This window comes from Sciurus carolinensis, chromosome 18, assembly GCF_902686445.1.
Source record: "Sciurus carolinensis chromosome 18, mSciCar1.2, whole genome shotgun sequence".
NCBI lineage: Eukaryota > Metazoa > Chordata > Mammalia > Rodentia > Sciuridae > Sciurus > Sciurus carolinensis.
Window position 1 is genome coordinate 39607042 of NC_062230.1, and position 13749 is coordinate 39620790.

Here is a 13749-nt window from a genome sequence, read left to right on the forward strand (position 1 = left end):
AGGGAGGGGGCCACACTCATCCCAAAGTGTTCCTGGGTCTGTGAATATCTAGTGGCCTCATCAAAATGGACCCATAAGCTGGAGCTGGCAGGAAGAAAATGGGAGCTTCAGGGACAGGGGTGTAACAGAACTGGGTCAGCCGTTGAGGACCCATGTAGAGTGGAGTTTGACCCATGGGAAAAGGCTGGTCAAAAAGGAATGTGTCAGAACCCCTGAGCCTGCTGGCCTACATCATAGTAGTTTGGGCAGGGTAATAAGCCCACCTGAGTGTGGCCCCAATCAAGAGGGACCAGGGTTCACTCTGGACAGAGAGACCCCCTTCCCTACTACCTTTAATTCCTTGCCAGAAGGGGCCAAGCATTCTAGCGAAGGTTGGAGGTTTCCCCCCATGCAGTAGAGGCAGGAGCAGCCCTGAGATCTGAATGCCCAGTTTCAGAAGGGAATCTGACCCAAGACCAGGCCTGCAGCTGGTGGAAGAGGCCACCTGAACATGTTTCTTATAAGCAGAGTTGCCACTCCTACTAGGCAGAGATAAGGACCAACCAGAAGAAGGAAGAGAAGCAGAAACCCTGTGCTGTTTGGGAGAGAAGGAGCTAGAGGACATTGAAGTCTCTTAGGACAAGTCACAGAAGCACAGGGAGCAGGAGGGCCTGGCTTGGAGGAGAAGCAGGAAGACAGATTTGTTTGGCTACTAAACTAAATGGCTCCCTGGTCCAGGCTCTTTCCTAAGCCTGATGCAGAGGTGGTGGGCAGGGGTTGGGGGGTGGATGGTGGATGGACTGAGCCTGGAGGACTGGAGGGGCTGGCCTTTCCCTTATCTTAGGCCCTGCTCTTTTTAGCTTCCCAATAAGCTGACTGAGAATGTGTCCTTTACAACAAGCAGTCATGGGCTTACACTTTTTACATTCAGAACTAGCACCTTCACAGACACCATCTTTGAGGCTCTTCTAGCTCCCAGCCCCAACCCCTCTGGGATGGAAGGCACCCTGGTGGGAGTATGGGGGCTGATATCCATCATTCTAAGACAGTGGAAAGTAAGACCAAGGCCTGGCACAGGGATCCCAGTGAGCCTGGAACAAGTCTCCTAAGTAATCCTGCTGTCTTTGGACCCCTGCCAGAGACCCAGGCTGTCAGTCAGAACTTAGGAGGGAGCAGCCTTTCACCCTTAGAGCCAGCTTTGTCTCCAGCCCAGCCTCCCTGTGAGCTGGGACTGGGGTCTGCAGACATCTGGTGGCTTCTGGTGTAGGAGATCAGCTCTAATCAGACAGCAGTGAGGTAGGCTTGGGGCCCACGGGGCTAGTGCATCACCAGGTCTCCCAGGGAGGAGGCTGCTGGCTGCAGAACCCTTCCCTGGAATTGCCCTCTGAACATATTCTCCTCTGGCTTCCAGAGCTGCCCTGGCAGATGATGTGGCAGGAGTTGGGGAAAGCTTTCCTACCAACCCCAGGCCAGGCCCAGCTCATTGCTCTTTGTGAATGCGGCCACCTGTCCCAGTCCCCGACTTGTTGGGCCTTTCATGCCTCCCACTTTTATGGTCCCTGACCTCTCTCCAGCCATCTTTAGCAACTAAGAGGCTCTGCCTTACCTCCCCTCCCCCCACCTGCAACTCATCTGGCTACTACATTAGCTTCAGAATAAAGCCCCTGGCTTCAAGGGACAGGTTGGGAAGATAGGATAGAGAAGCCTGACAGTCCCAGGCGGAGGGAGCTGACTACTTGCTGTCCGTCCCTTCCGGACGCTTGGCAAGTCACCACTTGTTCTAGTCTGGTACATTTATTGAGCGCCTACTATGCCTGGCGGGGCTCCAACCCAGCCCGGAAGGCAGATGGCTCCCTGGAGAGGTCATAGCACGCTGCGCCTCCCCCCAGTGGAGAGTGGTCACACCACGCCGAGTCCACCTCCCCGCCGCCATGCACCCTGTATGTCTGGAGAGGGCCCTGGGCGCTCAGGCTCCGCCCGCCCCGCTCTCAACCAGGCCTGCTCTGCGGTTTCGACCAGCTCCGGGCGCCAAGCGAAACGCTGAAAAGTAGCACTGGGTGGATGGAGGGAGCCTGGAAGGGAAGGGGGAAGGGAAATGCCCGTAGCCCTCTCTGCTCAGGCCTTCTAAGGGTTCAAAAGGAGGGGTCTAGGGATGGGGTTCTGCGACCCCCGTGCGGCACTGGAGGGAGAAGGCAGCCGGTTCGACTTGACCTTGATTGGGGATAGGCGGGCTCAGGGCGTCCGTGGCTCCCGCCAGCTCCCGACGCCCAGCCCTGCGCCGCCGCCGAGCACGCCAACACAGGAAGGCGGCCATCAGGAGCCCGAGGCCCACGCCGAGCGCAGCCAGCGACGCGCCCTGGGCCAGGTCCAGGCGGGGTCCGCGCAGCGAGAAGGTGATGGCCGTGGCGGCTGCACCGGCCAGCACCGCCACTGCGCCAAAAGGGAGGACGCAACGCGGCCACGAGATCCCCGCGCCGCCAGTGGCCAAGAGTAGCGCGCGTAGGGCCCCGGGGACCTCCGGGTGCGCAAGGCCCAGTGGGGCGGGATCCGGCCCAGACAAGCTCATGTCGCCGACGCTGTGGTCACACCGGTGGGTAGAGCGGGCACCCATCGGAGGGCCCGCTCGTGTCCCGGCTGCCACGTCAGAGCTGATTGGGCCAGGATGCGGTGACGCTACCAAGGAAGCCGGGGCGTCCTGCCTCCTCCTGGCTTTAGTGGGGGAATGGCTTGGGCAGGCGTTAATCCAGAGGGGCCGTCTTTGATTTGCCCTGTACTCTTCGTGTTGAGGCTTACTCAAACACCCCTCCCCCTAATTATCCAAAACCACCAGTGCCCAGGACTGACCTCAGGATAGATGGCTCATTGAGTCAAAGCCTCCTGGGATCCCAACGGAGCCTGGTCAGGTGTAGAGTGGATAGTCTCCCTGTTTTCCTGGGGGTATTCTCCCTTTGGAATGACAGGCCACAAACCAAGTGAACCAGCCCACCCGGTGGGAGAAGCCTGTCATCTCAGTGACTAGGGAGGCCGAGGTGTGAGAATTGCAAGTTGAAGCCAGCCTCAGCAATTTAGGGAGAACCTGCTCAAATTTTTTAAAAAGGGTCCTGGGTGTAGCCCCAGTGGTCAAGCAACCCCTGGGTTCAGTCCCCAGCACTGCAAAAACAGCAAAAACAAGACTATCAAGTGAACATATTAATTAAATAATTTTGGGTAGATTGCCCACTATGGAAACTGATTTTAGAGTGGACAGCAGCTGTGGTGGTGGGTTCATCCTGGGGATTACTGGGTGATCCAGATCAGAAATTGGGCATAAATTCTGCCGGCTGCAATAGAGGGGCTAGGTTGGCTAAGGGGTGGTGGCAAGACACAAGTGCTCCCTGGGTCTGGGTGCCAGCCCTCAGGCTCTGCTCCTTTCTTAGGTTACCCTCCCCTGGGGTTCTGTCCCTGGAAGGACCCCTTAATGCAATAAAGCCCATGGTTTCTCATTTTCTACTTTTGGTCTTGTCTATCAGAGCATGTTTCTGGGTCTTTAACAAGTAAGGCCTCCGGCTGGAGGCCAAGGAGCTGCCTGAAGCTGGATCACGATGGCAGGTCCACCCCATACCTGCATGCCTCTTCTGACTCTCCACAGTCCTAGTTTTCTCCAGGTGTTATGTGCCTCCTCTCCTGCTGCATGCAGGGGCCTGGGTCTCTTGGAGAAGAGGTTGGTGTTTTCCTGTTGCAGACCCTTGTCCTCGGCCCAGTGTGGTGAAGCTCCAGAGCCATCCACACCCGGGGCCAATGCCTGAGTTCCAAGAATACCTGGGACACAGCTGAGGCTCAACAAAGTTTCACCAATGGTACACTTTGTACATTGGCCTTGGGCAGCCTCCACAGCTTCGGCCCGGTGCTGCAGATGCATCAGCTCTCATGGGGCAATGGAATAACCACTACCCACTATGAAAGTGGCAACGAGCCTAGGGAGTTGAGGCTCAGAGTCTAAGAATCTGGCTACAAATCCCACAGCCAGGAAACAAGTCGACACATAAACCCAAATCTGTGGCTGCAGAGGCTTTGACTCTGACCCCTGCCCTTTACTCCCTTCCTGGGGAGGAGGTGATTCTTTCCATAGGGGATGGGGAAGCCTCAGAGGACATGACAGTTGAGGGAGGGATAAAGGTCCTCTTTCCTGGTGGAGCCTAAATGGAAGAGGGCAAACCCATACCTGCCACAGAATTGGCACCAGGAGGTGCTTGATATGGGGTATCAGAAGATAGTGGGGATAGAGGTGGGTGGCAGTGGGCAGAGTGTTCTGTAACAGTAGCCTAAGGTTTTCTGTGTCTTCCAATAAGCTGGTGGGGGGTTCAGGCGTGCTGGGGCAAAAACAGCTTGAGTGGTCCTGCCCATTCCCTTATGCAGAATTTATGATAAATTCACTTGATATATTCTTTTTTGGGGGCAGGGGCACAGGGGCTTGAACCCAGGGGTGCTTTACCACTGAGTTATATTCCAGTCCTTTCCATTTTTGAGACAGGGTCTCATCAAGTTGCCAAGGTTGGCCTGGAATTTGTGAACTTTCTCTGCCTCCCAAGGTCATGGGACTACAGGTGTGTACCACCTTGCCCAGCTTCACTTGATACATTGTTTTTTTTTTTTTTTTTTGTACCAGGCATTGAAACCAGGAGTGCTTCATCACTGAGCCACATCCCCAGTCCTTTTTTTAATTTTGAGATAGGGTTCTGCTAAGTTGCTTAGGGGCTCAATAAGTTGCTGAGGCTGGCTTTGAACTTGTGATTCTCCTGCCTCAGCCTCCCAAGCTGTTGGGATTATAGGTGTGTGCGCCTGGGTTTGATACATTCATGATTAATAAAATCACAAAGAAACAAACAAAAACTACAAGACACCCCCAACACGTCCCACCTTAGATTTAAATGTATGCACTTCCTAAAGCAGTTTTAATATCACACAGGAGATTTTTAGATCTACAGCAAGAGAAAAGACGTAGTTAAGAAAGGCTCTACTAGGCCCCTGGCAAAAATCCCAGATTTCCTGGCAAGGTATAGGTGTCTCTGGGCCCCCAGATCCACCAAACCAGGAAAATTATCTTCAATACCTGTTCACTTCACCCCTCCAGGAGAAGGGGACTTTCCCTAAGAGGCCTGCCTGCTCCAGGGTCCTGAGGCCTGAGTCGGCGGGCTCTGGATAGCCCAGGGATGGATTCAGTAAGCAGGGTCATCTCGCAGGATGGTGAGGAAGCGCTCGCCTCCCTCGCAGAGCAGACTGTGTACAGCTCGGTATAGTGCCAGACCCTGTGGCTCCTGGGTGCTCACCAGGGGGAGGAGTTCAGCCATTAGGACCTGGGGGCAGTGCAGGGCCAAGGTCTCAGTGGGGCCTGCCCCAGCTGGCAGCCCAGGACAGGCTTCAACACTGCAGTCTTCTCTCCCTGTGAGGCTCCACCCATCTGGCACAGCAAGGTACCTGGCAGTCTAAAGCTCACCCCCATCCCATCCCTGTCCCCCGGGGGGTCTCGGAGAAGGAACATCATACTCCAATCCCAGGCCTCTGTTCCTAGAGGCTAAGCCTCCAGGAGGCTCCAGCGTCAACCCTGTACATGGTAACCGGCTCCACAGGTGCCCACTGCACTGCACACTGCCCCCTCACGCTCTGAAAGTACCTTTTCCAGGTGGATCTGCTGGTCCAGCATGGCCACCCGCAGCTTCAAGGTTGCCAGGGTCTGTAGTTCCTGGGTGCTGGAGTAGAGGAGGAGCTGGGGGCTCCAGGAGGGGTCCACTCCACCTCCACAGGGTGATGAAGCCTGGGGGGGCCTCTCCACAAGACATGGTCCTGGCAGCTGTTCCCTTACAGCTGCGATGACAGGAGATATGTGGTCTCTTGGAGTGGCACCCGTGTCCAAGGCCCAGGGTTCATTCATGGGCCAGCACCTGGCTCCCCAGTCACCACCCTGCCAACCTGCCTTGCCTTTAAGGAGTGCAAAACTGGGCTTTCAAAACTGTGTGGCAGAGCATGGTGGGCCTGGGACTCAGGGCAGTGAGAGACCTTTGTGATGTTTCCTTTTGCCTCCTGGTTTTCTTTACTGGTGCTTATGTGACTTTCTTGAGATTGACTTTGTTTTTGAAGTTAAAACTTTCCCTCTTATAAATTTCAATCAATTAAAAAATGTAAAGGCTAAAGAAGCCCCATGAGTCACCTCCTAGTATCTGATTCTCGAATGCTGCATTCTCAGTAACTAGGTAAATAAGCAAACTACTCAGATTGATAGGTTGTTTTTTGGGAGGACTGGGGTTGGGGACCTGTCCTGAGCAGTTGAGACCAGCTGCCTGGTCCCACAGGACAATTGGTGAGAACCCAGAATACTGTGGGGTAGGTGGGAAGGGCCTGCCTGCCTCTGGTGCCAGGACTGGTCATCCTTCCTCAAGGAATGGGCACGATGGGCTAATGTGCCCAGTAGGGGCAGGGCCTCACCTGCACGCAGCACCTGCAGTCTCTGAAGATACTGCCCAACGATGGCCTGCAGCCCTTCCAGGATGAGCAGGCAGCTGTACTCCTGCATCCAGTCAGCGGGGGCTACTCAACAGTTAGGGAAGGCAGGCTTAGTGCATGCCAGTCCTGAAACCCTTCCTGCAACCTGCCCTCCTCACCCCCTCCTGAGCCCCACTGACCTGAGGAGAGCTCCTGCTGCATGCGCAGCCTCAGCAGCACACAGGCCTTCCGCAAGCGCTGAGCCTCCACCTCTATCTCCATGGCACTGAGCCTGGGGCCAGGCCAGCCTGACTGAGTATGGGTCAGGGAAACTCCCTTGTGTCTAGGCCTCACCCATCCCACGCTGGCCCTTCCTCAAACCTGATGGGTTACAGCCAGAAGCAACCCCCTCATCTCCACTCCTGCAAGTTCAGTAAGCCACACACCCTCGGCCCCCATAAGTCCAGCAAGGATACAGTCCCCTGCAGCTTCTGCAGAAACTGGGCTTTGGCAGTGCTGGTGGCATCTGTGGAGTCACTGGTCTGCGTTGAGTTAAGTTGGGCCCATAGACTGGGATGTGCACGAGGGCACCCAGAAACCAGAGAAGGATGCTGTTATTCCAGCCAGCTGGGCTGAACCTTGGGAGGTAGGCAGCGGCCCAGGGAGAGGCCAGAGACTGGGTATCTATTTCTGCTGAAAATCAGCAGGAGTCTCTGGGGAACTAGAGGACACTGACCAGGACAAGGAAAGAGCTGACCTGCTCTAGGATGTGCTAAAGAGAACTCAAGGAAGGAGAGGAAAGCCAGAGTGACTGGTAACTATAACTGAAAAGGGACCTAGGTGCTTGCTCTGTGCCAAACACAGGGCAAACACCTAAAGGCACCACTTTACTTACTTAACTCTCCCAGCACCTCTGTGAGTCTGGGTCCTGTTATTATTGCCTCCAGCCCTAAACCTGATGGAGGGAAGACAGACTGGGACTTGGAGACACCAAGTGTCAAGTTCAAGCCTTGCAGCTATGAGTGGCTGAGCTGTGGGTATTAAAGCCCACTGAACCTGAGGCCACTGCAGCAGTGCTAGCTGGTCAGCTCTGAATGTGGACAGTGATCCCACCCAGCAAAGAAAGCAGAGAGACCTACTGGAAAGTCTTGCCTACATATCCCCAAGCTAGTGATGTTTTTCTGGTCGTCTGTCCCCACCCAGCCTTACCGGGAGTTCTGGGAAGCCACCTTCCTGAAGTTCACAGGCAGTTGCAGCAGGGTCCTGTCAGAGGAACCAGTGTTCTGAATAGCCTCCTGTTACTCTGGGGGCTGCCAGTCCTGCTTCCTGCTCAGAGCCTATCAGTGGTGAGGTTTCTTGTCCCATTTCCCCCTCCAGTCATTATCAGACAAGACCCCTTGGAAGGGGCTTCCTGAGTAGTATGGAAGCTAACCCAGTTCAGTACTACCCTTGCAGAGAGAAGAGAGGGCACTATGAGCAGAGCCTGAGTCTTCTAGTGTTCCCATTTAGAACTCCTGGGCTAGGTACATAAGTGGGTAACCAGGGAGAAGAGGGCAGGTCAGGCTCCAGAATGTAAAACCTGGTACCATCCCAGACAGCTGGCAAGCATGAGCCTCATGGGGTGGCACCCCAGGGCTTCCAAATGCAGCTCTATGTCCTGCCCTACTTCAAACCCCAAACTCCTGCTGATAGCCAAGGTCTGAGCAAGTAAAGACGGCAGATTTTCCAATGAGGGTCTGGGAAACCTACCCTTTCTCCTTGAGTGTGAAAGTTTCCGCCATCTGAGGAGCAGCTGATTGGACCATTTGTTCATGCCTGAGGCCTGGCCCACAGCTAGTGGCCTGGGCTTCTATTGCCATATGGGAACTATCTCCCACTGACAGAAACCTATGCTCAGGTTGGTCCTTGTCAAGCACCCTAGACTGGTGGATGCCCTTGGTAGGTCTTGCTCCTGAGGCACGGCTGCCAGCCCGGCTTGAGGCCTGGGGTGGAACTGATGCAGTGGCGCCAGAAGAGACCGAAATGGGCCTAGATTTCAGGCGTGGAGTTCTGTCTCTTTCTCCAGTCTTAGAGATGCCTTTCCGAATCCGTACTGCCTTCTCCAGTGCCTGGGTCAGAAGTTCCAGCTCCTTGAGGTCCTGGGTGCTTGGTGTGTAAGCTGTGAATACCGAAAAACATGCAGAAGTTCCTCCCTACTATCCCAGGAGGGGTCCCTCATCAGTGCATGCCAGAGGTGGGCCAGTGGCTGCCCCGGGAAAGGGTGGGTGGCTGAGGTTACCTGAAGTCAGGTCCTCTTCCTTATTTTCCGGTCTTGGAGATGGCTCAGGAGCCAGGGTCCCAGCTGGTTCCCTGCAAAGACAGGGCATCGGTGGCTCGAACAAACTCCACCCCATCGAATCCCTCCGCCTCAGGGCACTGACAACCGGAACCTTGAAAGTGGCAGGCTGGGCCAGACCTCCCAGCCTCCGAGGTTCGGCATGATTCCGAGGGGCCGAGGGAGTCTCGGGTCTGCATACCAGGCCTGCAGCAGCCTTCGGGAGATGCTGAGGCTCCGATCTAGCTGCCGCTGTCGTTCTGCGCAGGCGTCGAGGGCGCCCTGCAGCTCGGCCACCAGCCTAGGGGGACGCATGGACAGCTCAGCACCTCGACAGGCTTGGGGGCCCCGCGCCAGCCCACCCCGCTCCTGCCCCGCCGGACCTACCGGCGCGCGGTGTCCGCGGGCAACATCGAGCGCGCTGGACTTCCAGGGAGGGGCCACCAGCGCCCCTGGCTGCCCCTTCCCGTAGAGCCGCCCCTTCCGGTGGGTCTACCAATCCGAAGCTTAGCACTCAGGGGCCGCCCACACCGCGAGACCACCTTAGACCGGAAGCTCTGCCCCCAGCCTCGCCAATCGCTCCTACGGGCTCCCGCTGCAGCCGTGGGCCCTGAGGACTCAGTCTTCTGGGCAGTTGGCGCTGTTTCCGTGTTCTTGCAGGGAACCTGTAAGAACTTTAATGGTTGGCTCTACATTTTTTTGGTACTGGGTGTAATGTACAAAGCTGCTCTCCCCACCCTTTCCGTTGCCATTTCCCGCCTCCCAACCACTTGTCAGTCTGTGAACATCCTAGCTAGCTATTGGTTCGTCAGTCAGCTTGCAAGTATCCTTCTCCGTTATTGGTCCCCTGTTAGCCCGCGGAATTCAACTGCTTAAGTGTGGCTACTCCTGCCATCTTTTTTCCCTTGCTTTTCTCTTCCCCTGACTCACTTTCTTTCTCCTTACTTTCCACTCTGTCTAGCATGCGCCCTTTCTCTTTCCTTTCTCTTTTCTTCTCATTTTCTCTCTTACCCTGCAGGGAGACACTCTTTGCTTAATAAACTCCTTTATGTTATTTCCTGTGTCCAGCGTGGTTTCCGTGGAATTCCTTACATTGGTGCCATGACTCGTGATGGGTCCTTCCACTGTCTCTTAAGCAAGTGGAAAGCCATCTGACGCCCAATGACCCCTGGACACAGCCCTACCAGCCATTCGCCTGGACGCTCAGCTTTTTGCATGCAACACCAGACTTCAGATTGGTGAGTTCCCTTAGACAGGTCCCCACTCTATAGACCACTTAAACACACCTCTGCTGACCTGAGAAGTGACCGTTGGGTGTCCGGGGCTCTCTAGGCGGCTGAGGTGTGGGGGTACCCCCAGTCACAACTTTTATAGTTACGGCTGGCCCCTATAGTTGGTCTTATCTGCCGGGTGGATTGATTTTATGGTGGAGATTCTCTCTCAGGGTTGAGGCTCATCTCGCACTCGTACTCGAAAACCCTGATATCAGGTCCTCAGCTCTTCTCGGCTTTTGCCTGCCCCACATTGATGCTTGTGTGACGACACCTCTATGTGCTGCCTTCTCGTCTCCAGTCAACTACTCTGGCCTTGGGACGCGCGGGGCACAGACTCGGCTGTATCAGTCTCCACCATGGGATCTGGGTCCTCCATTCTGGCAGATTCAACCCTTCACCTGACCCCTGGCTTAAAGCCATCAAAATTCCTTTGTGTAAAGGCACACAGCTTCCGTGAGCGAGCAGGCAGATGGAAAGGGACTCCTTATCCTCAAGTCTCTTCCTTCTTGCTTCTTGGCTCTTCCTGCAAACTCAAACACCGCCTCCTTCTCCCCCTCTTAATCCCTCCTCCTCCTCCAACTTCGACTCAGCTGTTTCTGCTTCCATTCCCTGGCCCAACCCAGGGAATTAGGTTTTCTGCATCCAAAACCTAATTGATTACTAACCAGGGAAAAGGATTAAAATGCCCTAGGCATCAAGTTTCTGCTAGAATCCGTTAGCCCCTTTCCGGATCTCAGTCAAGGCTTACACTGAAATGTAAATGGAGGAAGGCGCAGTGAGAGACCAGTCTCAAACCCAAGGAAAAAAAAAAAAGTTTCCATTTTAAATTTCTCCTGGGTTGCAACACAACACTTTATCTCTCCCTTTTCCTCTTCTCTCTGCCCTTCTCTTTCCCATTTTATCATGCTATAATTAATGGCCATTATCATTTTTCTTCTAGGACTCTTGTTTTTCTTAAATGCTATATTTTTGAGCTCACAATTTTGATCCTACATACCTAGGTTAATGATTTTTGATCAGTTCTTTTTATCCAACTCGAGTTATTTTTGAACATCTGTTACATTGCAATGGAGATAAACATTACAAGGCCTTTACTTTTGTGTTAAATGAGCACCCATAAAAATTAAAATTTAAAAAATGGATCCAAATACTTTTAATTCATGTGATTTTAAAAGGTTCAATTTAAATTGGGTAAACTAATAGAAGTAAAATGTCTTTAAAATTAACTCAAGTCTCTAGGTGGTCAAACTAATAAAATGTTGATGTTTATAAAATGTCTAACATCAATTTTTCTAGGACTTTTCTTCCACAGGAAAGAGACGGCAAATACTGTTGGTACACTTGTCTGGTATCTTTTTTTTTTTTTTTAACAATAAGATGAGTGAATTAGAGTCGACATGTATGGGATTACTTAAATGTGTTTGTTAAGAGACATTTGATTAATTTATAAAGTTATTCCATGGAGTAACATACTTAAAAACATTATTCTTTGTATATTAAATGTGTTCATATTTTCCAGGTATAAAAGACTTTAAAGCAGAAAATTTATCAAGCTGCTATTCTCCAAATTAAACTTGACTGTAATGGTATTTTTAAATTCATTATTTAATGTTCTATTATAGGACCTGTCATCAATAGGGTATATGTAAAATTTGTTACACTGAGATAAAAGAAATTTAAATGTAAATGTATTTCTAAAAATTAGAGCCTGATTTGTTTAAAGGTTAATGTCGTGAAACATGAAAGCATTTTGCCACTTTGCCACACAAAAGGAAAGTTAAAAGCTATCTCAGCCTTTCTTTGATTCATGTTTTAGATATAATGTTAAATTGTGTTAACTAATGTTCATATAGACTCAGGAGTCAATATATGTAAAGTTGTGTTCAAAAGTTTGATGTTTGTTGTAAAGATTACTGTGATCTCAAACAGGATATAATGAATAACTCAGCCAAAATTCAAGATAGCTATTGCACAAACTGAATGTTTTACTGTTGGTGATTCCATTTTGTATTTTCCTTGTAAACTTTGTTGCCTGATATTTTGCAGAAGTACACCATAGATTAACTTAAAGCCATCACCTATAGGAGATAATGTAGACCCCAATTAGATAAAACGGGATAAATAACTGTAAAGTTATGGACATTGAAGTTAAAGCCCAGTACTCTTACTTTATGACTGGTGAGACTGGATTGCTTGATGGTTAAGATCAAACTTAGAGATTGAGATTAAATACAGAGGTCAAGAAAAGTCCATATTTGGGTCTTGCCCTCAAAGTCAGCCTGAACCCAGGGAATAAGAGGACTTCTCTAAGGAGCTTTCCAACTCTGGGTGGGTCACGCAACCTCCTGATCAAGGAGATTGATGAGGCCACTAGAGGATGAAAAGTCAATCAGTGCACCTGCTGCAGAGGAGGATCAAGGAAAAAGGGAGACATCCCTGGTGCTTTCAAGGGAAGCCACCTCATCGAGGAGACCCTGCCTAATGGACAGCACTAAAGCTAAGGCTCTCAAGTTCTCTATGAGTGACCCCTGTGGGAACTCAGCTGACTCTTTAACAGACAGGAACAGGTCACTTTGACAAGCTTGATCTTAAACACCTAGCAAAACAGTTAAAACCAAAATATGGGCATTTAAAAGAAATAATAGTTAAATGTAACTTAAGATGTACACTTGTGTTAGCCCACTGGAATAAAGACTTAAGAGCTACAAAAGAGAGATTCTTAGGCAAATGTGCCTGATAAGTATCAAGAGAATCTGCCAGAGTCGGAAGTTTTAGTCAGTGTAAGGCCTAGAGACACAGGTAGGCTTAATCTATGTTTGCTAGTATCTCTACTAAATGTTGTGTTTACATTCCTGATAACCTGGACAATGTTAACGTTCCCAAATAAAGGCCTTGTCCTCTCCAGCCTTTGCTAGGCCTTCTCAGTTCTTCCTCCCCCTGGTGAGGAATTATTGACTTCTGTCATCTTTATGATATGCATTGCGATGTTCTAGGTTCTGCAACATTTATATTGTATTTATCTCATTTCAGTACGCATGGCTTTTTGTTCTTCTCTCATAGAAGCACTCACCCCCAGATGCCTTTACAACCTGCTCTTCCCCAACCAGACTTCAACCATGGACCCTCCTCAATTAACCTGATTTCTAAAAAGGGAACGCCAAACTGCTTGCCCCATGCTGCCCCCTTTCCACCTCAAAGAAGCCAGAGCGGTCATCGACCCTCCTTCCCAACAGCAGTAAAGGAGATTCTAAAATTAGAGGGGTGAATGAAGCCAGAATTGGGGACAAGCAGTTAGTGTATAAATAGGGGATCAGTCAAATCGAGGAAATGAAGTTCATGAAAACATCTGCCTCTGGAAGTATGGAAGTTGAAGACTGCCCCTGGGAGAATGGACTTTTTACATCTCGCCTGCACAACCAGCCCTAGTCACTTAGGTAGGAAGGAGAGATAAGGGGGGAAAGAACTGGAGAACAAAAGATTTTCTTATAAAAACAAACGGGAGAATGTGATGTACAAAGCTGCTCTCCCCACCCTTTCTGATGCAGCCATTTCCCCGTCTCCCAACTACTGTCAGTCTGTGAACATCCTAGCTAGCCATTGGTTCATCAGTGAGCTTGCAATTATCCTCCTCAGATATTGGTCCCGTTAGCCCGGCAGGATTCTTAAAGATAGCTTCACCGACATCATTTCTCTCTTGCCTTTCTCCTTCTCGCTTTTCTGCTCTCT

General features: G+C 51.4%; 1 protein-coding gene and 1 long non-coding RNA gene across 2 annotated transcripts; one reads left to right on the forward strand and one right to left on the reverse strand.

The window, feature by feature from the left end:
• Nucleotides 1–4864: 4864 nt before the first annotated feature.
• On the reverse strand, nucleotides 4865–9247 carry Tedc2 (tubulin epsilon and delta complex 2). Its single transcript, XM_047534340.1, has 10 exons — nucleotides 9137–9247; nucleotides 8952–9050; nucleotides 8714–8784; nucleotides 8185–8593; nucleotides 7645–7698; nucleotides 6912–7005; nucleotides 6636–6747; nucleotides 6439–6540; nucleotides 5630–5820; nucleotides 4865–5312 (listed from the first exon to the last, which is right to left on the reverse strand). Exons 1-10 carry the CDS (start codon nucleotides 9160–9162, stop codon nucleotides 5175–5177), a joined length of 1296 nt encoding a protein of 431 aa, XP_047390296.1. The 5' UTR covers nucleotides 9163–9247; the 3' UTR covers nucleotides 4865–5174.
• A 63-nt stretch (nucleotides 9248–9310) lies between these two features.
• On the forward strand, nucleotides 9311–13396 carry LOC124970772 (uncharacterized). Its single transcript, XR_007106186.1, has 3 exons — nucleotides 9311–9431; nucleotides 9818–9987; nucleotides 13054–13396. It is a non-coding gene; the product is annotated as an uncharacterized LOC124970772 (long non-coding RNA).
• The last annotated feature ends 353 nt before the right edge of the window (nucleotides 13397–13749 follow it).

Excerpts from the sequence above, each read along its gene's own strand:
- Tedc2 (XM_047534340.1), bottom strand. The coding sequence starts at position 9,162 with ATGTTGCCCGCGGACACCGCGCGCCG. Across the intron at positions 6,748-6,911 it reads TGCAGAAGCTGCAGGGGACT|TCAGGCTGGCCTGGCCCCAG; the intron begins GTATCCTTGCTG and ends ACCCATACTCAG. Across the intron at positions 5,821-6,438 it reads ACTGCAGGTGCTGCGTGCAG|CTGTAAGGGAACAGCTGCCA; the intron begins GTGAGGCCCTGC and ends CTGTCATCGCAG.